At 59.9% G+C, this 21,694-nt stretch overlaps 1 protein-coding gene across 1 annotated transcript; it reads right to left on the bottom strand.

Moving 5' to 3' along the window:
• Nucleotides 1-8,974: 8,974 nt before the first annotated feature.
• On the bottom strand, nt 8,975-18,954 carry SSC4D (scavenger receptor cysteine rich family member with 4 domains). Its single transcript, XM_054085259.1, has 10 exons — nt 18,852-18,954; nt 15,755-15,790; nt 14,710-15,015; nt 13,654-13,725; nt 13,007-13,321; nt 12,207-12,287; nt 11,862-11,939; nt 10,488-10,799; nt 9,942-10,019; nt 8,975-9,291 (listed from the first exon to the last, which is right to left on the bottom strand). Exons 1-10 carry the CDS (start codon nt 18,952-18,954, stop codon nt 8,975-8,977), a joined length of 1,698 nt encoding a protein of 565 aa, XP_053941234.1.
• Nucleotides 18,955-21,694: the final 2,740 nt, after the last annotated feature.

Below are 21,694 nucleotides of genomic sequence, written 5' to 3'. Positions count from 1 at the left end.
CCTTTGTGCCCGGCCTTTGTTTGCCATCCCGGCTATCCTGAGGAGAGCATCCTTTGACAAGGGCAGCCTGTGCCTCCTTTCCAATCACGGCGTGTTCGTCCTGCCAAGGAGCCTCGCCGTTGCCTCTGGAGAGCCTGTCCATGGATATTTGCTCTGTTTTCTGTGTGACACCAGCTCTGGGGAGAGAACTGGAGTTAAAAAGTGCAGAATGCAAACAGATTTTGAAGCAAGCCGTGGCTCCCAGACTGGGTTTCAGGGACTGAGACCATTTCTTATCAATAGCCTCTATCTTATCATAGATCTCCGAGCAGGGATCTATGGGTACAGACCAGAGCAGAGCTGCTGGCTCCTCCCAGCCACCTCGAGTGATGCTCTGACATTCGGATTTAATGTCTAGTTCCTCTGGTTTGGAAAAAATAACATCAGCCCTTGGGTCAGGCTCCAGGATCCACACGAATGACATGGAACATAAGCCTGGGTCTGAACAATCCCTTATCTGCCTGGAAACTCGTCGGGTGTCTCCAAATATCTCAGCTGCCCTAATAAAAAGCGTTGCCTCTCTATTAAAACCGTGTGACGCTTACCAAGGGATTTACACACGTGCAGCAGGTTCTCAGCTCATCCAAACCACCTGATTTACGGTGACTGCATGTTTGCCCCACGCCGAGCAAACACTGATTTATTCCTGTCAAAGCACCACGGCAAGAAACACATTTCGCAACGCAGATGATTTCCTTCCCCATCACAGGTCAGAAGACAATATTCATAAAGCTGTAAATTCTTCCGCACAGGGATCCAGCTATAATATTTATCTGCTGTGTATCCAGCCCCTTTTTGGGCTGTGGGGCATTGATCAGCACCCCTCACACCACTGAATTTTCCTATTTTACAGCCCTGGGAGCAGTGGGATGAAGGTGAGGTGGTGGCTGGCTGGAGTTAGAGGATTCTGGTGGGCAGAACTGCAAGTGTCATCTGGCTGCTGGTTGCTGAGTGCCCCGCTCCCACCTCTGCCCGGTGCCTGCAGACACCACTCAGCGAGACCCAAGATGCTGCTGGCTTGGGAAATCACAGGGACCCAAAGGATGCGAGTCTATTCCGCAGATGTCCCAGAAAAACCCAATAACCCTGATTCTGCCTACGGTATTAAAAATACCCCAGCACCTTTCAATGTGCCACTTTGTTAATTCCTGTGGCCTGGAAGACGAGTCCTTCTCTTCACATTCTCTTGCCTTCCCCGTTACGTCTTGTCAATGCCTTGTGACACCACAAGGGAAGGAAGGAAATCCTCTTCAGCTTCGGGGTTCGCTTGGATTGGTGCTGCCTGCTCTGAAAATGGGTCCAGAAACGCTCACCCCTTGCTTGCTGTGGGCAAAGGGTGGTTGCGTGCCCCTTTCGCTCTGCCTTTGCTTGATAGGATGGAGGGGGATGCATGGCGAGAGGAACACATGGTGAGAGGAACGGATGGAGAGGAATGCATGGTGAGAGAGAAGCATGGCAAGGGGAATACACAGCACGGGGGTGCATGGTGCAGGCATCCCACCCAGTCCTTGTTCTGAGCGCCCTCAGGTGAGGGCAGTGGTCATTGGTGCGAATGCATGCCCCAAACACCTTTGAGCAGCAGCAGGTGGTGTCCTCAGTACCCTGGTGCTCGGGATGCTGCGTGTCCCCAGCCAGTGGGGGGGTTGAGGATGGGGCTGGCAGAGCAGGGCACGCAGGGTTGCTTTCCCCAGGGTTGGTGCACGGGGCTGGGCTGGGCTGGGTACCATCCAGGGATGCTGCGCTGGCTCCAGCCTGAGGCGCCCTGACTGGGAGCTCCCCGCCGGCTGCTGCTTGGGTCTTCTTGAGGAAGGGACTTCCCAGGGGAGCAGTTTTTGTCTTTTGCAGCTCGTCTGGTGAAAAGCTGAGGAAACCTTTGGCTTTTGTGTCCCCTTCCCACAGGCTGCAGTGCCCTCATGCCCCCCCTGCCTGACGCCTTGCTGGCCCCAGCACCCCAACGTCCCAGCCGCTTTTCCACCTCGCTGCCCTGATCCTGCTGCATCCTCGCCATGCATCCTGATGGTGTGACATAGCAGAAGTGTTCCAGGAGCAGGCCAAAGTTGTCCCTTCTCCCCTGCATCTACCAGCAGCACTCCCCATCCCGCCACGCTGCAGTCTCGGTCCCAGCACCATCCCCATGCTCCAAAGCCAGGAGTCCCATCAGACCTGAGGAAGGACCCCGCACCCAAACTCTGATAAGCTCAGGGGTTCACCAGCCCTCCCCAACCCCCAAAGCCAGGCTGCTGCCTCACCTGGGGCAGGAGGCAATGGAAGGGGTGTGGCTGATGGGGCAGCCCGCAACGAGCCCACCAGCCCACTGGTGCTTTGAGGGGACCTTCCCCCTGTCTGCCAAGGCACAGCGCTTTGTGCTCAGCCCTGGCCTTTCATCTCAGGGTTTCAAAGCACTTTCCAAGCCCAAATTAATTCTGCTGCAGCAGCTGCCTTCCTGCACTGTTTAGCATAAACCCCACCACGAGCGGGGCTGCCCGTGCCCCTCGGGGGACACCGGCGGGCTTTGGCGATGGCTTTCCCTGGGACAACCTCAAGGCGCTGGGACGGAACAGGCAGGCAGCACGCGGTGCCTCCTGCCCTCCCCTTGGCCCCGATGCCTGCACGAGCTCCTCAGCGCTGAGAACTGCAGCGATGCTCGTGCTGCAGCACCTCCACTTGGAACACCCTCCCCGCCCCATGGAAGATGCTCCCACGCAGGATGGATGCCCACAGCCAGCCAGGTGCCCCGCGGTGGCCAGGACATCAGCCCTTGCCCTGGCTGATTGTGGGGAGCAGGGAGATGTGGGGTGCGGGACCCCACTGGGGAGGGTGGGCTGGGACCAGGCAGGCACAGCCGCCTCCTGTGGGGTTTTAATAATTAAGCAGGCACGTTGGGCTCAGATGGCAGCTCTTATTTAAGGAGCTGATATAAATACCGCCCAGACAGCACTTATGGAGCACCTAAAAAAAGCGCTGCCTGTCTCGGTTCCTCCAGAAGCGGCTCTGAGCTCTATGGGGCCATTGGGCAGCTCCAGGCAAGGTGGTCACCAGCGTCCTTCTGGGACGGGGCTGCCCTGGGCTCTGGGTGGCAGAAGTGGTAGTGTCGGAGGCCAATCCTCCACCTGCTCGCTGTGCCTCAGTTTCCCTCTACAGAGAGGAGCTGCCTCAGTCCTTCGTCCCGTGGGGAGGCAGGGGTGTTGGGCACCCAGTGCAGGGCTGGATGCTCAGCCCCAGGCCCTGGGTTGGTGGCTCTGGGGTACCTCTGCCAGCTCTCTCCTCAGTGCCAGGGGAAAGCTGCCCCATGTGCCAGCAGCTGCCAGGTGCCATTTTGTGTCAGTGCTGGCAGAGAGCAGCTCCCGGCCCTGCTGTCACTCCAGCCACCGTGACCCAGGGACACCCCTCCTGCAGTGGGGTCAGAGACACTCTCCAAGGACAGCTTGGTCCTTCCCCCCTTCCCTTTGTGGGTTCCCAGGACCCCCACCCCACAGCTGCTCCATCCCTACTGAAGGGGAGGGGGCCAGAGAGGTGCGAGAAGGGCCAGCGGCACCCAGATAGCCACAACCTGGGGTGCAACAGGACCCCCAGCCTGGGCATCCCCCTGTCAGCATCCCAGACCTTTTGGAGCAGGCAAGGAGCCAGAGCATGCTTGGGAGGGAGGGGGCTGTCACATCATCCCTGTTGCGGAGGGAGGGGGCTGTCACACCGTCCCCGCTGCAGGCGGGCGGCTGCGAGCCGCTTACTGCAGTCCTGCTCGCCAGCTCTGCAGCGTGACTCAGCACAGCTTCCCCCCGCTGCCAGCCCTGCCACCGTGCTCCCTGCCCCCAGCCCGGGGGGCACATGCACCCCACTTTGCCACCACCCTCCAGTGGTCCCCATCACCCCCAGACATCTGCTCCCTGCCCTCAGCCCAGGGGACACACGCACCCCACTTTGCCACCGCCCTCCAGTGGTCCCCATCACCCCCAGACATCTGCTCCCTGCCTTCAGCCCGGGGGGCACACGCACCCCACTTTGCCACCGCCCTCCAGTGGTCCCCATCACCCCCAGACATCTGCTCCCTGCCCTCAGCCCAGGGGACACACGCACCCCACTCTGCCACCGCCCTCCAGTGGTCCCCATCACCCCCAGACATCTGCTCCCTGCCTTCAGCCCGGGGGGATACACGCACCCCACTTTGCCACCGCCCTCCAGTGGTCCCCATCACCCCCAGACATCTGCTCCCTGCCCTCAGCCCGGGGGGATACACGCACCCCACTTTTCCACCGCCCTCCAGTGGTCCCCATCACCCCAGACATCTGCTCCCTGCCCTCAGCCCGGGGGGACACATGCACCCCACTTTTCCACTGCCCTCCAGTGGTCCCCATCACCCCCAGACATCTGCTCCCTGCCCTCAATCCCAGGGGACACACGCACCCCACTTTGCCACTGCCCTCCAGTGGTCCCCATCACCCCCAGACATCTGCTCCCTGCCCGCAGCCTGGGGGGCACACGACTGCCCTACAGTGGTCCCCATCACAGCTAGACTCCTGCCCTCAGCCTGGGGGGTCACACGCACCCCACCTTGCCACTACTCTCTTGTCACCCCCAGATCCCTGCTCTGCCACAGCCCCATCCATCGCCACCCCAAAACCCCCAGCTGCTCCTCCAGCCCCGGTGCAGTCAGGGAGCCCTCCTCTAAGGCCAAGTCGGGGCTCCAGGTGATGGGGGTGCCAGTCTGCCAAGCACATCTCCCACAGCAGGATCTGGCCCCATGGGTCCCCTGCCCAAAGCCCCAGCTCAGGAACTTGGGCAGCTGAGCATCCTGCTGCAGCCCCCCTCCAGCCTCTGCCAGGTGTGAGGAGGAAGGATTTGGGGTATTCCATGAGGGCTGGCACTGAAAGAGATGCGGGGTCACATGGGAAAGGTTCTGGATTTCTAAAGGGGTGCTTTGAGCTCTGCTTTCAGCGTGTTTGGAACCTGCAGGAATCAGCTTCTCCCAGCACCAATGTACGCATCCCCTCTGGCAGTAACCTGGAAGGCGAGGGGGGCGACCAGGGAAAACAACCAGCACCAGGGTGCAGGGCTGAGCACCCTCACTGGCCCCTCTACCTGCCCCTCGTCCCTGTGCATGGAGCCCCTTGTGGGGCAGGACCCCTCTGCCCCCACAAGCAGAGCCCCCCGCCCGTGGGCTTTCCTGATGGCAGCTGGAGCGAGTGGCTTTCCTGCCTCCCTCTAAATGCCAGTGATGGCAGCGAGGTGGCAGCGGGCTGGCGTGTGCCAGCGCTCGGCATCCCACGTGGAGCGGCTCTGCCAGGGGAATGGGACAGAATTCAAAAGGCAGAGAGGAGGAGATGATGGATGGGAGGATTTGCGACTGTGTCCGAGCAGCCCTCAAGCCTGAGGGCGCAAGGAGCGATGGAGATCCACCGGCGGTGCATGTGGGCCATGGCCACACAGCCCCCGGCGTGGCGAGCAGCGTCCCCCTGCAGCCCCGCTCCTCTGCCAGCGGGCTCACTGCGCCAGTGACTCTGCAGATCCCAGAATAGCTCCTGGCTGGCGGGGTGACGTCAGCAGGAGCGCGGCGACAGCCCTGGCAGGAGCAGCGAAGGAGGATGCTGCCGGCGTGGGGTGCGCCGAAAGGCTCCCACACCCCGCCACAGCCCTGATGGGTGACCTTGGCACTCTGGGATGTGCTGAGCCACGGGAGATCCGGTCCTCGTCCATCCCATGGGAAGAGGAGGTGGCCTGAGGTGGCCCGATGGGGCCCAAGGTGTCCCTGCCGTGCATCCCCACTACGTGGATGCCCACATTCCCGGCAGCCCTTGCCATGGGAACGGGGCAAGCGGGGGTCAATCTGCCCCTTGGGGCTCCCCGTACCCCCAGCTGGGACAGCCAGATCCGTGCAGCTTCTGAGGGTGCCCAGGGGTGAGCCAGGGCCACCGTCCCAGGTGTCCCTGGGGAAACTGAGGCACAGCCGGGGGGGATGCAGAAGTAGAAGGGTGAGTTTAGGGAACCAGGGAGCCAAGTGCAGCCCAAGGTCACCCAGGTGGTGCTGGGCACAGCAGAGCCAGGGCTTCTATTGGGGCCAGGGCTGCCTGCGGCAGTGACTCACCCCTGTGCCGGTGCCCAGCTCCTCCGGTTACAGGCACAGACAGGATTGCCTTAACGGGGCACGGCCGGTGGCAGGGCTGGCCCAGCCCAGGAAGGGCACCCCTGGGACCAAGCACTGACCTCCCAGATCCTTCCATTCAGCCCAGCGCATCCTCCATACCACACCCCAGTGAGCCTCACTCCTTGTACTGGTCTCTTACTGGCCCCAGAATGGGAACTTCAGCCCTCTCAGCTCAGCTGGGGGGATTTAACTGCGAGCACCCCCTTGCCTGCCCCAGATCCCGGGAAGCAGGAGCTCCCGAGCCCCACGCCAGCGCTCAGCAAGGAGCTGATTATCCTGGAACATGGCAAAATAATTAAAGCCTCCTCCTTTCCCCTCGCTCATTTGCGGTCCTTCAGCCTGGATTAATGGCTCTCCTCTCCCAGCACAGACTCATTCCTTATTCCTAATAGCCCATAAATCCCGGCCCCAAAATAACCCCAGCTTTTGCCTGGACCTGCTGAAATATTTATTCCCTCCCCCTGCCGCCCCTCACATTGTCCCCTCTCCAGGGATGGAGGGAGGAACAAATCGATGGCATCGACTGATGTGGAGCTGCAGCTGCTTTGGGAGTGGGGAAACAGCTGATGTGGGCAAGAGCAGGAGAGCTGGGCAGGCACCACACTTCTCCCGGCTCCCACGCAGCCGCCATGGACTGTCACTCCGCCAGCATCGCCCGCGCCAGCGCCCTGCTCGGGGCCAGCATCACCACTGGAAGGGGAGGTCTAGCTGAGTTGCCACAGCCTGCCTGGAAGATGCTGCCATGCCTCAGTTTCCCCCCTGGTGGAAATCAGTGCTGGGAGCAAAGTGCTGGGAAAGCCGTGCCCTGGGATGGGGCAGCAGGGGCCAAGGACACCAAGGGCACCCGGGAGCTGTGCAGGAACACGTCTCTGGTGTCCGCAGAGGATGCCCCATCTCACAGCGCGCCACTGCTCAGGCCACAGCCACCAGCGATTAGGCTGGAAAAGCCTTGCTGTCCCTGTCCCCAGCCCTGCAGGCACAGCCTCTGCGCACAGGAGCAGGGAATGAAGCTCTCGGGATGGTCCCCTTCCCCTCTCCTCTGCCATTGGTGAGCAGCACCGAGTTTACTGCAGTCAGCAGCACAGAGCCCATAGAGCCACACAACGGCAGCGCATCCGCTCCAGTGGTGATCCCCGCAAATCCAGCAGGGATGAACCTGGAGCCAGACCCAACCTCAACTCCCCGAGCCTGGCAAGGTCGGGGCTGTTCCCCCGGTGCTGTGGCAGGGAAGGGTCCAATCTCTGCTCCCAGCACAATGGGAATCACAGAATCCCTAGGTTGGAAAAGGCCTCGGAGATCATTGAGCCCAACCATCCCTGTCCACTGCTAAATCAAACCCCTGAGCAACATCTCTGCCCATCTTTTAAACCCCTCCAGCTATGACGACTCCAACACCTCCCTGGGCAGCCTCTGCCAGGGCCTGAGAACCCTTTCAGTGAAGAGATTTTTCTTGATGCCCAATCTGAACCTGCCCTGGAGCAACTTGAGGCGATTCCCTCTCATCCTATCACCTGTCGCTTGGGAGCAGAGCCGTCACCACAACCTCCTTTCAGGCAGTTGTAGAGAGTGATGAGATCTCCCCTCAGCCTCCTCTTCTCCAGATTAAACAGCCCCAGGGCCATCAGCTGCTTCTCATAAGACTTGTCCTCCAGCCCCTTCACCAGCTCCGTTCCCTTCTCTGGATGCACTCCAGGACCTCAAAAAAAAAATCCAGTGCTGCTTGGGATTCGCATCAGTTCTTGGCAACTGGAGTGGAGCCCTCACCCTGGGCTTGGGGCACCACCTGTGCCCCTGTCGCTCGCTCCTGCCTGGGCACCCAAGGGGCAGCAAGCCGGGTCCCAGCACACTTTCAAAGGGCTTTTATTTGTTGACAAAACCAACCCATGTAAGAAAAATGGGAGAGAAAATCCCCGCAGGAATAGGCACAATCTAATATTAACAAGAACTGCCCAACTCAAGGAGCGAGCGCTGCAGGGGGAGCAGCCGGGACCCGCTCCACGCTGCTGCACCAGCTCTTCCCACCCTTGTGCTCCATCCACGCAAACCTGAGGGTCCCTTTCCTGGTGTTCCCTGGAAATCAGGAGCAGTGGGCGCTGCCGGCTGGGTCCTTCCACCTGCACCGGGAGGGAAGCAGCCTTCACCCCAAGGGCACAGGGAGGGACTGGGCTCTGGGTTCAGCTCTGCTGCCCTCCCCTCACACTGAGCAAGGGTTTGGGGTCTTCCCTATGGTTTTCCATCTGCTCCTGCCCTCTCTGCCAGCTCCCACCTGCTCCAGACACCTCAGAGCACAGAACATCATGGAGCTACTGAGAAAGAGCAGCCAGAGCTGATCTGGACCACATAGGATGGAGGAAGATGGGGAGACTGCAAGGAGCCTGGTCCTTCCCTGCTTCCAAAGGGCTTTTAGGGCAGGGACTGGTGGTGCCAAAGCCCCCAGGGATGGGAAATCTTGGCCGAGCTCTCCAAAATCCCAGCGGTGTTTGCGGGAGAAACAGGAGATGGAAGGGACACACGGACAAAACCCTGGGCAGCTTTGAGGTGGGGTGGCAGAGGGAGGGAGATCCAACACGGGCATTCCTGCTGCATGGGGACTGGTGAGGGCTTGATATTTCTTTGCCCATCCTTGGAGCCCAGACACACACAGGGGCCCAGCCAGTGCTTCCATGCGGTGATGGGGAAACTGAGGCAGAGCTTGAATGTCCCCAGCCAGCAACCAGGCTTCAGTTTCCTGCGGGCATTGCCACCATCGCCCTCCACAGCCCCCCGTACCTGCATGAGGGTGCCAGTGGTGGTTGGTCATAGGACACCACAGACAGCACTAGCGTCCTCGGAGTGATCACAGTTGTGGACGTCCCAGCGGATGTGGGAGCAGTGCAGCAGCGAGGGCTCGGAGCCCTTGCACTTGAGGTTGTCGAGGAAGATGTAGCCGGAGCCCTGGCCATAGCGTGCCTCCCCCCAGGCTGCCACGGCATGCCCACAGCCCAGCTGCCTGCACACCACCTTGGCATCCCGCAGGTCCCAGGCGTCATCGCACACCGTCCCCCACTGGGACAGGTAGAACATCTCCACGCGCCCCTCGCACCGGTGGCTGCCATTCATGAGGCGCAGGGAACCTGCAGAGGGGATGGGGTGAGGCAGCCCATGCCCACCCCAGCCCTGCATCCCCCTTTCCCTGCTGCTCCATCTCAGCACAGCAGCATACACCAGGGTGGCTTCCCAGGGCTGATGGAGCTGAGGCCCTTCCTGGCTGGGCAGGTGTTTGCTGCTGCCCACAGCTCCGCCACTGCACAGGCAGGAGGTGACCCCCTCACCAGCATCAGAGTTGGGACTGAACCCCAGAGCATGGTGATGGATATTTAAGTTGACGGAACAGACAATAACACCTGTTCCCCTCTCTGCCCCATTGGTCCATCGCCTCCTCTCCCAACTATGGTCCATCGCCTCCTCTCCCAACTATGATCCATCACCTAATAGCTCATCACCTGGTGCCTATCACCTAATGGTCCATCACCTGGTGCCTATCACCTAATGGTCCATCACCTGAGGTCCACCACCTCCTCTGCCTGAACCAGCCTTGGAGGCACCACAAGAGGCCACGGCTTAACGGTGCCTCCAGCACAGCTTTCCCCCTCCTGTGGGCTGTTCAAACTGGTGCTCCAGGCATGGCAGAAACTGCTGGCCTCTGCCTGAGCCACTTCCATTTCCACCCTGTGCTGATGCAGAGCATCCCCACTGTGCCTCCAGGTGACACCTCAGCACCTACCATCCTTGGGATGAGTCGGGGCCAGCGTAGTGGTTGTAGCAGTGGCTTCTTGGAAATGGTCTCCAGCATCACCAGTGCCTGTTGCATTGGGGAAGGGGTGAGAGAAGTGACTCAGCGGACGCCTGTGCCCCCAGGGCCGGGTCCAAGCTCCCCAGCAGCAGCGAGGATGGCTGGGGATGCAGGCAGAGATACGCAGGGTGGGATGTGCAGCCACTGCACTTCCAGGGAAGAGCACAGATGAAGACCAGAGGCGGTACCCACGCTCCAGCCATTGCCAAACACAACAGCACCCGACCACTGCTGCTGTCGTTTGGTGGGCAGGACAAACCCCAGTGCCTGAGGGCTCACATTCACCCACCACCCCATTTTGGGGAGCCCATGTCCCACAGCCAGCCTGGACGTGGCTGAATTCCTCCTGGCAACCCTTCCCTCGCTGGATTTCCACGCCACCAAGCTTCAGGAGAGCCCAGGCAGTCACATCTATCCCCGCTTCTCCGAGGAGGAAGACCCTGTGGTGGGAGCCACAAGTGTTGCTCCCGCTCTCACCTCGGCAGATGACGCCGGCATCCTCGTGGTGGCCACAGTTGTGCTGTCCCCAGCCCAGGTGGAAGCAGTCGGCCAGGCGTGCCTCGCTGCCACCGCAGCCCACGTTGTCCAACAGGATGGGCCCGCTGCCGTAACCGAAGGAGCCAAGCACGGTGGCGGCGAGGGCAGCGCCGCAGCCCAGCTGCCGGCACACCACCTGGGCGTCGAGGAAGTCCCAGTCGTCGTCGCAGACGGTACCCCATGTGCCGCGGTGCTGCACCTCCACCCGCCCGCGGCAGCTCCCGTTCCCGTTTGCCAGCCGCACGCCACCACCTGCGTAGGGGCCCCCACACAACACGCTGATGGGGATGGGGGTCCAACAGCTCCTGCTGGCCCTCCAGGGGCGTGGGGTGAGCCCTGGGTATGCAGGGGGAACCCTCAAGGGCATGGGGCAGAGCCTTGGGGATGGAGAATCAGCCCTTTGGGGCATGGGGTGAGCCCTGGGGATGGGGGGTGAGCCCTCAAGGGCATGGGCTAGAGCTCTGGAGATGGAGAATCAGCCCTTTGGGGCATGGGGTGAGCCCTGGGGATGGAGAATCAGCCCTTTGGGGCATGGGGTGAGCCCTGGGGATGGGGGTGAGCCCTCAAGGGCATGGGTTAGAGCTCTGGAGATGGAGAATCAGCCCTTTGGGGCATGGGGTGAGCCCTGGGGATGGGGGTGAGCCCTCAAGGGCATGGGTTAGAGCTCTGGAGATGGAGAATCAGCCCTTTGGGGCATGGGGTGAGCCCTGGGGATGGAGAATCGGTCCCTGGAGGCATGGGGTGAGCCCTGGGGATGGGGGGTGAACCCTCAAGGGCATGGGCTAGAGCTCTGGGGTTGGAGAATCAGCCCTTTGGGGCATGGGGTGAGCCCTGGGGATGGAGAATCGGTCCCTGGAGGCACGGGGTGAGCCCTGGGGATGGAGAATCAGCCCCTCAAGGGCATGGGCTAGAGCTCCAGGGATGGAGAATCAGCCCTTTGGGGCATGGGGTGAGCCCTGGGGATGGAGAATTGGTCCCTGGAGGCATGGGGCAGAGCCCTGGCGATGGAGAATCAGCCCCTCAAGGCATGGGGTGAGCCCTGGGAATGGGAGGTGAGATGTGGGGCTGTAACTCCCCGGGGTGCTTGGGGGACATAAGAGAACCCCGGGGCAGGTGGGTCACATCCTGAGGGCACGGGGTGAACTCTGAGAGCATGGGGTGAACCCTGAGAGGATGGGATAAAGCCAGGGGATGAGAAAGTCCCCTGGAAGCATGGGGCAACTCCCAGGGCTGTGGGGTGAGCCCTGGGCAACCCCCCAGGGACATGGAGCCCTGCTGGAACCCCTGCAGGACTGGCAACAGCAGCATACTTACTTTCCTGCTCGACGGTGAGGAGGGCGGTGGTGACCACCTCGGTGGCCTGGGACAGCTGGTCCCTGCTGTCTGTCACTGCTGGGACAAGCGTGGGGACACGTGAGTGCTGGGGGGTCCAGATCCAGCATGTGCCGCCCCTGCTCTGCTCAGTGCCAGTGACCTCCAGCACTGCGGCAAACCCCATGGCTGGTTCCCACCATGGGCAATGTCACTGCCTGAGTGGGTGGCAGGACCCCAGGGTGATCTGGGAGGTCACAGGAGGACACAGACAACACGTTCCCCCCCAGCAAGCCCCCAGCCCTGGCTGTGGTGCATGGGCGAGCCGGGTGGCTGCCGACCTCCTACCTGTGGCCGTGGCAGTGAGTGTCTCCTCATAGTCCAGGGCCACTGAGGTGGTGAAGGATGTGATGGTGGATGTGTCCAGCCCTGTGGTGGCACAGAGAGAGAGGGATGAGATGTGGGGAGGAGCTGCTAGTCCAGGAGGCAGACCCAGGATGCTCTGGATGCTCCAGAGCCATGGGGATGGAGACGGACTGTGTCCACCTGTACATTCTTGCTGCCCAACCCAACCTAAGAACCAAGGTCCTACCTGTGGTGACAATGGGTCCCTTGCATCTCCACATACCCAGGAGCTATATCAGCCAGGGGTCATGAGCTCTAGACCTTGTTTTGCCCTTCCCCAGCGAGCGGGGGCTGTGCATGGTGGTGCCATCGGCTCAGTGCCTGAGTGAGGGGCCAGGAGGAAAGAACCAACCAAGAAAATTGTCCCTTTGCTCCCACCTCAGCCCCTTCATCTCTCAGCAGTAGGAAAGGGGAAGCGCCAGCACCAGTACTCCCATCATTACCCATGATAATGAGGGAATTTGGGGAGCTTATGAACCCCGCTGATGGAATCAGCAGCAGAAATGCGTCACTGGGAGGGGAGGGCGAGGCAATCTGGGTGGGCAGAGGCATCGCTCCCGCACATCACAGCTCAGCCCAGCCTTGACACCCTTGAAGCAACACCACAACCTGCACCAGGGTGAGTCCAGGTGAGGAGGAAGGATGCACACCAGCATCCCTGAAGCCGTTTCTCCTTGGGGACCAGGGTGGCCCTGGCTTTCCCCCCAGGCACAGCCCCAAGGATGATGCTCTGCCCCTGTAACCTGTGCAGATGACCCCAGCATCCTCGTGGTGGCCGCAGTTGTGGATGCCCCAGCCGAGGCTGTAGCAGGCGGCGAGGAAGGGCTCGCTGCCGTCGCAGTTGACGTTGTCCAGGAGGATGAGCCCCGTGCCGTAACCAAAATAAGCGTTGCTCTTGTAGTCCAGGGCCTGGCCGCAGCCTGCCTGCTTGCACGCCACGCTGGCCTCGCTCAGGCCCCAGTCGTCATCGCAGACGGTGCCCCAGCTCCCGCGGTAGAAGATCTCCACGCGGCCCTGGCAGGCGTCAGTCCCGCTCACCAAGCGGATGCGGCCGTCACCTGGAGGGTGGCATCAGGTGGTGAGGAGGATGCTGTTGTCCCCAGGGGGATGCCACCCAGCCTGGACCTGGCAGTGTCCATGGTAGCAAAAAAAAGTGTGAGAAACAGTAGGGAAGGGGCAATGCTGTAGGGCAGCACGGGCAATGGGATCCTTGGTGACCTCTGGGACAGGGGTTGGCCACGGCTGGCACAGCAATGGGGTCCTCAGGGCTCTGCCCGCAGAGCTGGGGTCAGGAGCGCTGCCCGTTGGGGAATTAGGTGCTGAGTTGGAACACTGCTCCGTCCCAACCCTCACTCAGGACAACCCCTGCCCCGGCAGCCCCGCAGCTTACGTTCCCCGTCCTGCACCGCGGCCGTGAGGGTCCTGCTGGTCGGTCCTTCGCTGGCATGCGTGGCTGAGAGCTCTGGAAAGGGGAGAGAAGGTGTCCACAGCGCCAAGAGCAAGGGGTCTGGCACCAAACCGGCCCCAACAGGAAAGGAAAAGGGGTTTGCAGCATTCCTGTTCTACCCGGAGCTGTGAGCCGGGCTGTAGGTGCAGAAAGGTTGGTGGAGCCAACAGCTCGGCTCCTGGCACAGGGGGAAGTTGTGCATGGTGGCACCCCAGAACATCTCCTGCTCTCCTCAACCTAACTGCTCAAGCTGGTCCTCTGCCCTCAGACCCATCTCCTCTACCTCTTTCTTCAGTCCTTTCACCTCTCCTTTTCACTAGCTCCTGGATTCAGGATTCTGATCAATCCACGACCTCCTTCCTCCAATTCCTGCTGGTCAAACCCCTCTTTCCAACCCTCCTTCTGCCGGGCATGGGGATTCATCACACAGTTCAGCTGTAGCCGAGCTCTGGGTTTGCAGGGCTCACGTCTACTGGTCCTTCAAGCACAGCTGAAGAGCAAAGCTCACGCAGATGTGCAGAAGGACCAGGTTGGGCACAGAGGGGCCAGCACGGAGCCGTCCCACTTTCACATGCCAAGTTCAAATGCTTTCCACTGCTTTTCTCACCTTTAGGAACATTTCCTACTGAAAAGCTCAGCGATTTAAGGAAAAGGAAGTCAAAAGGGGAAACTGCAGTTGGGCAGCGGCTGAGTCAAGCAGGAGCGTGGGTGGCCGTGCGCTCCTTCCCCAGGGATCGCGAGGGAGAGGCTGCAAAGTCCCTGAGCTGGGAGTGATGGGGAACACAAAACAGGCTGGTCACCCCATGGAACACCAACGTGCTGAGCTGGGAGATGACCTGGATTGAGGAAAGAGGCAGAGGAGGCTTGGCTGCCCCAGGCTTGGAGGAGCAGGCTCTGAGGAACGACTCGGGCTCCACCAAGGTGTGTGCAGGCACCAGGGCTCGCAGAACCGCAGGCACCCCCTGCTCTCCGTGCCCCCGAGGAACACAGCGCCATTACCATTGCATATGACTGCCACGTCCTCGTAGTGGTAGCAGTTGTGGATGCCCCAGCCGTGGCTCCAGCACTCGCTCAGGGCTGCCTCCCAGCCCTTGCAGTCCACGTTGTCCAGGAAGATGGGTCCGCTCCCTTGGCCAAAGGTCATGGCAGCCGGGAGGGTGATGGCGTGGCCGCAGCCCAGCTGGCGACACACCACGTTGGCATCCACGATGTCCCAGTCATCGTCACAGACCGTTCCCCAGGAGCCGTTGTAGTGGATCTCCACTCGCCCTTGGCACCTGCTGGGCCCATTGGAGAGCCGTATCTCTGGAAGGATGGGCAGAGAGAGGTCCCTCAGCAGGCACCGAGCCCACCCTGGGGCCAAGGAGGCAACAAACACTTGGAGGGTGTCACGGGGAGGGCACGAGCCCTCTCTGCGTCAAATCTATGCTCTCTGAAGAAACTGGTGATCCTTTGCTGGTCTGGTGCTGCCCACTTGATGGTGGTGGGGCATGGGCTTCTCTCCAGCTGCTGGGAGCAGCAGGCATGAAGCCTCAGCACATCTCAATACATAAATGGAATCACCCATCACCCCATCATCTCGCCTACTGATGAGCTGGACAACAGCCTAACGGGAGAGAAGGAAAGTGGACACGTGGCATGGTGTGATGACATAGGATGGATGACAAGTGACAAGATGCAATTAGCAAGTTCTTGTTAACCTCGACAGACACATCCAGAGCTGGTGGGATGGAGATGATCTCTCAAGCTGCTGGTGACGGGGAGCAGGCATGTGAGCCTACTGCACCAAGGGGATGTCATGCTGGCACACCGGGAGTGGCACCGGCACAGGGACTCAGCGGGAGGGGCAGAACTGCCCTCTCAGGATAATAAGCAGGATAACAAGGAATCTTGAGTTCCTTTTTCTAAAAGAAGTTTAGCTTTCTGTTCAAATCCAATGTGCTTCCTTTTTGAAATTCTTCAAACTCCATTTTTAATGAAAAAAAATGCATTTTTCAACTATAAAACTTCCTAGAGAAAAGAGACTTTAGGAGAGGAACCTCACCTGGGAATGGCAGCAGTGCGGGCTCAGAGGTGTTGCCTGCAAGGAAGAAGGAAAGGGATCAGATCTTGGAGCAAGCAGAAGAGCGGTGTGGCTCAGGGAGTGCCGGCAGCAGGGATGCAGGTGGGCACGGCTGGGGCCGGCAGGACCTGGTGTCTCCCAGACCCTTCCCTTCTCTGCAAAGACCTGGGGTTTGCAGGGATAAACCCACCCCCTCAGCCCAGGGCATCCTTTCATCCGCTTGGCAGGAGGGGAAGCCGAGGCAGCAGCACATGGCATGGTGGTGGCTCCGTGGTGGGACCATGCTCTGGCCACGTGTGTCCCTGCCCTTGCAGCTGGGTGCTGGTGGCACCTTCAGCTGCTCCAGGAGAAGAGAAGAGGCGCATTGAGAACGGAGAGGGAGCAGAGATGAGTGTGAGCACAGCCACTGCTCCTTGGCTGGGACCCAAGCCCATCGGTAACCGGAGCCTGGATGATGCTGCCAAGGGCTTAACGAGAGTTTGCCGCAGGAATGTCCTCTGAGAGCGTGGAGCGGAGCGAGTCGGTGCTGGGAGAGGAGGAACTCCTCTCTTGTCTTCTGACTGAACAAAACTGCTTTTGCATAGAGGTGGGGGGAAACCCAGGGGCGAGCCGTGGGTCTCTGCTGTGCCAGGGCTGGTGTCATCGGGGGCGCCCCCGCGGTGTCCCGGGATCTCGTAACCCTCAGCAGATGCTTGGGGCCATCTGGCAACACGGGCAGCACGGACCCCTTGGGCACCCAGGGCTGGACACTCGGGCACACAGCCCTCCGTCACCATGACACCTTCCAAGCAAAGGAAACTCTGCCACACTTATTGCCATGGCCAAAGGGTGACCAGGACCCGTGTTGGCTCCACAGCCTCTTCACCCATGCCAGGCTCCCACCAGCTCCATCCTGCTTCACGCGCAGCCCATGAGCGTGACACAAGGTCAATTCCTGCGGCTTCAGGGTGAATGTCACCACTGTGGGAAGAAGCCCAAGCCTGGAGGGGACAGTCGAGCAGATGAACCCACCTCCCTTCTCCCTTGCTAGGACGTGGCCTGGGAGACCATTAAGTCATCTACCAAACAGGGCAGGCAAAGAAAGCCCTGGAAGCCCCAAGAGAGATGGAGCTGGGCAGCTGCCTGGCTGTAGCTGTGACTTGGCTCCCGGGAGCAGAGGCTGGGAGTGAGATGCCACCCATAGCCGGGATGAAAACAGCAGCCGTGGAACTCCTGCCGCCGTCAGGCACTGCTGCCCTCCCTGGTGGGCATGGAGGGCTGGAACACGGTGCTGCGATGCCAGCAAGAACAGGGGATTCAACAGGCGAGGCCGAGGGAGCGGAGAGGGTGGCTCACAGGAGGAGAGGGTGGGGAAGGACACGGCAGCCCCGTGGGCTGGATAACGGGAGGAAGGTAACTCAGATCCCCATGCACCAAGAGCGTGGCAACGTGAGGCTTTTTGGGAAGTGTTTGATGTTGGTTTGTATGGATTTTTAACACCTAGCCCACTCCGGCGCTGAAAAAGCAGCAGATAAAAAGGCCATTGTTAAATATTCAATATTCATCTCCCTTTAAGTCAAAATCAAAGCTCTGAAATATTCATTTGAGCGCATCCTCCAGCAAAGTCAAGCGAGACTTGAAAAAAATCTGCCTGGTCTGTTGACGTTAATGAGGAACGAGAGGAAAGCAGTGTTTTTAGAGCCCTCTGTGCTTCTCTGATCCAGCTTCACAAAGCCAGAAGAAAAGGGGGACCCAGCTCAAGTAAACACCACCAGAGCAGAGCGCTAAACAAAACCTCCAAACGGGAGGACAAATTGCCCTTCATTAATGACTTAGCCATGCCCGTTAATGAAGAGAACCGGGTGAGCCCAGCAGTGGAAGGCACTGCAGCAGAGCCACCGGGACCCTTGGGTCCCCGCACCCGGGGTGCTTCCAGTGTCTCAAGGGGATGGGAAACATCAGCTGAGGGAGTGGAAGCTGTGAAAACTGATTTAATGCAATTAGGGGATCTGCCTGCACCTTAATTGCCTGCTTTCTGGCTGGCTTTGTCTTGGCAGGGCTTTGTTGCGGCAAGAAGGTGTTGCCAACCACTGGGCTGTAATTACACCAGCAGAGTCACAGCAGGATAACTGTGCTCCTGCCGCGCTCGTGCAGCCCCTCCTTGGGGACAGGGATGGCTTTGTCCAGTTCCATTCCAGTGCTCCTCAGCCTGGCCAGACAGTGCCTGTCAGGAGGGACTCAGCTGAGAGACCCCTGACCCAGTGGGAGGTGTCCCTGCCCATGGCAGGAGGCAGAACTGGATGGGCTTTGAGGTCCCTTCCAACCCAAACCGTACCACAATTCTATTCTCTGATGCTGTGACCGATGTCCTCAGGGACAGGTGCTCCTCCCACCCAGTGCCTCGGCAGGACCAGTTCCCACCGTTCCCATCCCTTGGCCATCAGCACCTTCCCAGTGGTGCCGCCTGCTCCGGGGCTCAGACCTCGCCGTCCCCAGCGGCTGCTCTCCCCGTTGCCCACCAGCCGTGAAAGCTGGACCTGCCGTCACACAGAGGTCATGGGAGGAGGTCGGAGCTGAACCTGCTCCCTTCATCCTGTGCACACCCAGCGCTGCTGGGGACATAGTGACAGTCTGGCTCGTGGCTCTCCATGAGGAATCATAGGATCATAGAAGAGTTTGGGTTGGAAGGGACCTTAAAGATCATCCAGTTCCAAACCCCTGCCATGGGCAGGGACACCTCCCACTGGATCAGGCTGCCCAAGGCCCATCCAGCGTGGCCTTGAACACCTCCAGGGATGGGGCAGCCACAAGTTCCCTGTTCCAGTGTCTCACCGCTCTCATGGTGAAGAAATTCTTCCTACTGTCCAGTCTAAATATGCCCCTCTCCAGTTTATATCCATTCCCACTCGTCCTATTATCACGAGCCTTTATGAATAGCCCCTCTCCAGCTTTCCTGTAGTCCCTTCAGGTACTGGAAAGTCACCCACACCCTAAAATGACTGGAGAAAGAAGAAACTCTCCTACCCTCAAGCTGAGGACAGGATGGAGATGGTGGATGCCTACAACTGCCCCGCTCCCACCACACCACCTGGGAGCTCACCTGTGGGGCCAAGGAGGAGGAGGAGCGCAGCTGGCATCAGGGACAGAGGCAGAACCCCAATGTCCAACCTCCCCCAGCTGCCTGGCTGGGGACCGGGTGTCATCGCTGCGCCGTCGTCCTCCCGCAGGTGGGCGTCCAGAGGAGGCTGTCCCTGAAACATGCAGACAGCAGTGTTAGTGGAGATGGCCAGGAGAGCTTTTGCCCACCAAGGGCCCTGCAGGACCTGCGAACAAGTTCCTCCTCAGCACTTGCTGACCAAGAACCACATGAGAAATGATTCAGATAGGATTTATTTGAGAGCAAGAGAGGCTTTTATTGAGTGGCAAGATGAAACTGTGGGACCACATCCCACCCGTTGAGTTAAAACTGGAAGCAGCAAGAGCCTCAGGGCTGGGTTGCTGTACAGGCAGGACAGACCTCAGATCCACCTGCACACCTGAATGCTGAGTCTCAGAGCTGTCCCCCAGAGTCTTCAACCCTCAGGATGGTCAGGGAACCATCCTGTCTGCATCCACATGGGGCTTGTCCTCCTGTGGGTTCTGCGTGAGGTTAGGGTCAAACCCCATGGCACATACATTCCATGTACTCCTACCACGTGTGGGCAAAATGGGACACACTTTAAACCCAGGCAGAATTGGGAAGGAACTCCTCATCCACACCGGCCTGAAAGGTGTTTCCTAGACCATGGAGAGGACCTATTGCTCCAGCAGGTCACGTCACACAACTCCCTTTGGAAAGTGATGGTGCTTCACTTCATCCCAGCCAAACTGCCCACCCCATGTCCCTCCTGCAAGGCTGCTCTGGCTCTGCTGGTGATGGACACTCAGCTAAAGCCCAGCCTGGACACAACCATAGCCAATACTCTGCTTTACCTTGACTCCTCTCCCTCTGGTGCTCTCCTCCAGCAGGCTCCTGGACACCATGTCACCCCCTCCTGATATGATGAAGGGATCTGCTCCATGGGTCCCTTTCCATCACCCAGCCTGCACAGGGGTCCCCGTGGAGTCCCATCAGGCAGGATGGGGTCATATATGGCACCTGAGTTACCAAAATGCCCCATCAGGTGCCTTGCGTCCTTCTTTCATCACCCTGTGGCGAATTAATGCACCCAAGAGATCTCCTGGGCAGCTCTAACTTGTGGTCACCAATGTCCCTCGAGACTTCTGTGCTAAGCACTCAACACAAGACCTCCCTGCCTCTGCCAAGGGGTTCCCAAGGCCCCCCCTCCACCACCCCAGCTGCTGTCTCTGCTCCCCATCATCCCGTGGGAAAAAGCAGGCAAAGGCATTTCTGTGGAAGACAGATGTCTCTGGGGTCTGAAAGGACAACCTCGTTCACCTGGGGGATGGAGAGGTGAACTCCACAGGGACAGGATGGAAAGCAAAGGGAACGTCAGGCAGAAGGCGAGGAAGAGGTTAAAATATTATCATTAACCGCTCCCGTCAGAGTCACAGCTGAGGTGGGGGATCTCCAGCTCCATTCCACTTGCACCCTGTAGGGGCTGATCCTGCTCTTCGTGGCATCTCTGGACCCAGACCCACATCCCACCAGTTGGCTCGACAGCAGTGCTGGGACTGCAGCGTGCGCTGGTGGAGGAGTGCCATCGTGAGGATGCATCGCAGGCACTCCAAAGCCGGGCTGCGGGGCTGAGCTGAGAGCAGCCCTGAGGTTAATCCCCCAGCGTACATGGTGCACAAGGTCTCCCGAAGGGATGGGCACCGTCTGCTCCTGCTGGAGGCACCAACTGATGGTCAGAAGCGTGGGAAGGGGCGTCTGCCATGTTGATGACCAAATACCCTCACCATGAAAACCCCATCTCTTAAAATCCCTTGCACTGCTCCGGGTGTTCTGGCAGAGGCGCGGCATGGTAAGAGCTCCCAGGTGGGACCATGCACCAGTACCGTGTCCACCCAGCCAAGGTCCCTCAAGACCATGGGTTGGGTGGTCTCCCAAGCCTCCACACCAAGTCTTTGCCTCTATTGCCAGTGGCAGTGAGAGGTGATGACAAACCAGGGCATTTTGTGTGGTACCCAGAGCTGGAGGTGCAGGATGGGTGGGATACGGCCCCATCACAGCTCACAGCTCTTACTGCTCAGCTCCTGCTGACCAGCCCTGGGGAGGAGACCCGCCAGCAGACAGACAGCCCAACGATGGGGGATGAAAACCAACCTACTCTCGAAGGTGGATTTCAATACCCCATTCATCCCTCCTGCCACACGGAATAATGTCGCCTTTTGTCCGGCGGGCCCTCCCCACGCCCTGCTGGGACAGGGCTGACAGACGGCCCCTCGGCCGCTCTGCCCCGGCCAAACCCCGTAGCGTGTCCTGCACCGGGGACGTTGTCATCGCCGGACACTTTTGTGCAGGAGCCAGCGCGTTCCTGGCAGGGTGGCAGCGGGTATTAACCGCTGCGGTGCCATGCCGCGGCGTCCCCAGGGAGGTAAAACCCTGCTCACCTTCTCAGCATGCTCTCTGCCACCTGCTGCTCCATCCTCACCCAAAACCCCGGGGTTCGGTGGCAAACTGACCTCCCTTCCCTTGCACCCAAGGGTTTGGAGCCCTCTGAGAACACCTGTGGATTAAAACCTGCTTTTGAGCCGTAACGGTGGCACCGTAGCAGAGCACAGCATCCCTCTCAAAGGGATGCTGAACATGCGTTCCTGAAAGTGCCTTCAAACTGAGCTCTTCCAAGCTGTGAGGTGTCTTGTAAAGCAAACCCCAGCCGCGCATCCGATAGGAGAAGGAGCACAACCACATCAGCCCCATCCTGCACCAGCGCGGCCACCGTGTCCTATGCAAAACTGGCAGGGTGGGAGCAGAGACACAGAAAGCACCTGCTTTCA

Source organism: Cuculus canorus, chromosome 20, assembly GCF_017976375.1.
Source record: "Cuculus canorus isolate bCucCan1 chromosome 20, bCucCan1.pri, whole genome shotgun sequence".
Classification (NCBI taxonomy): Eukaryota; Metazoa; Chordata; class Aves; order Cuculiformes; family Cuculidae; genus Cuculus; species Cuculus canorus.
Note: the sequence above shows the minus strand (reverse complement) of the source record. Positions and strands in the feature narration are given on the sequence as shown.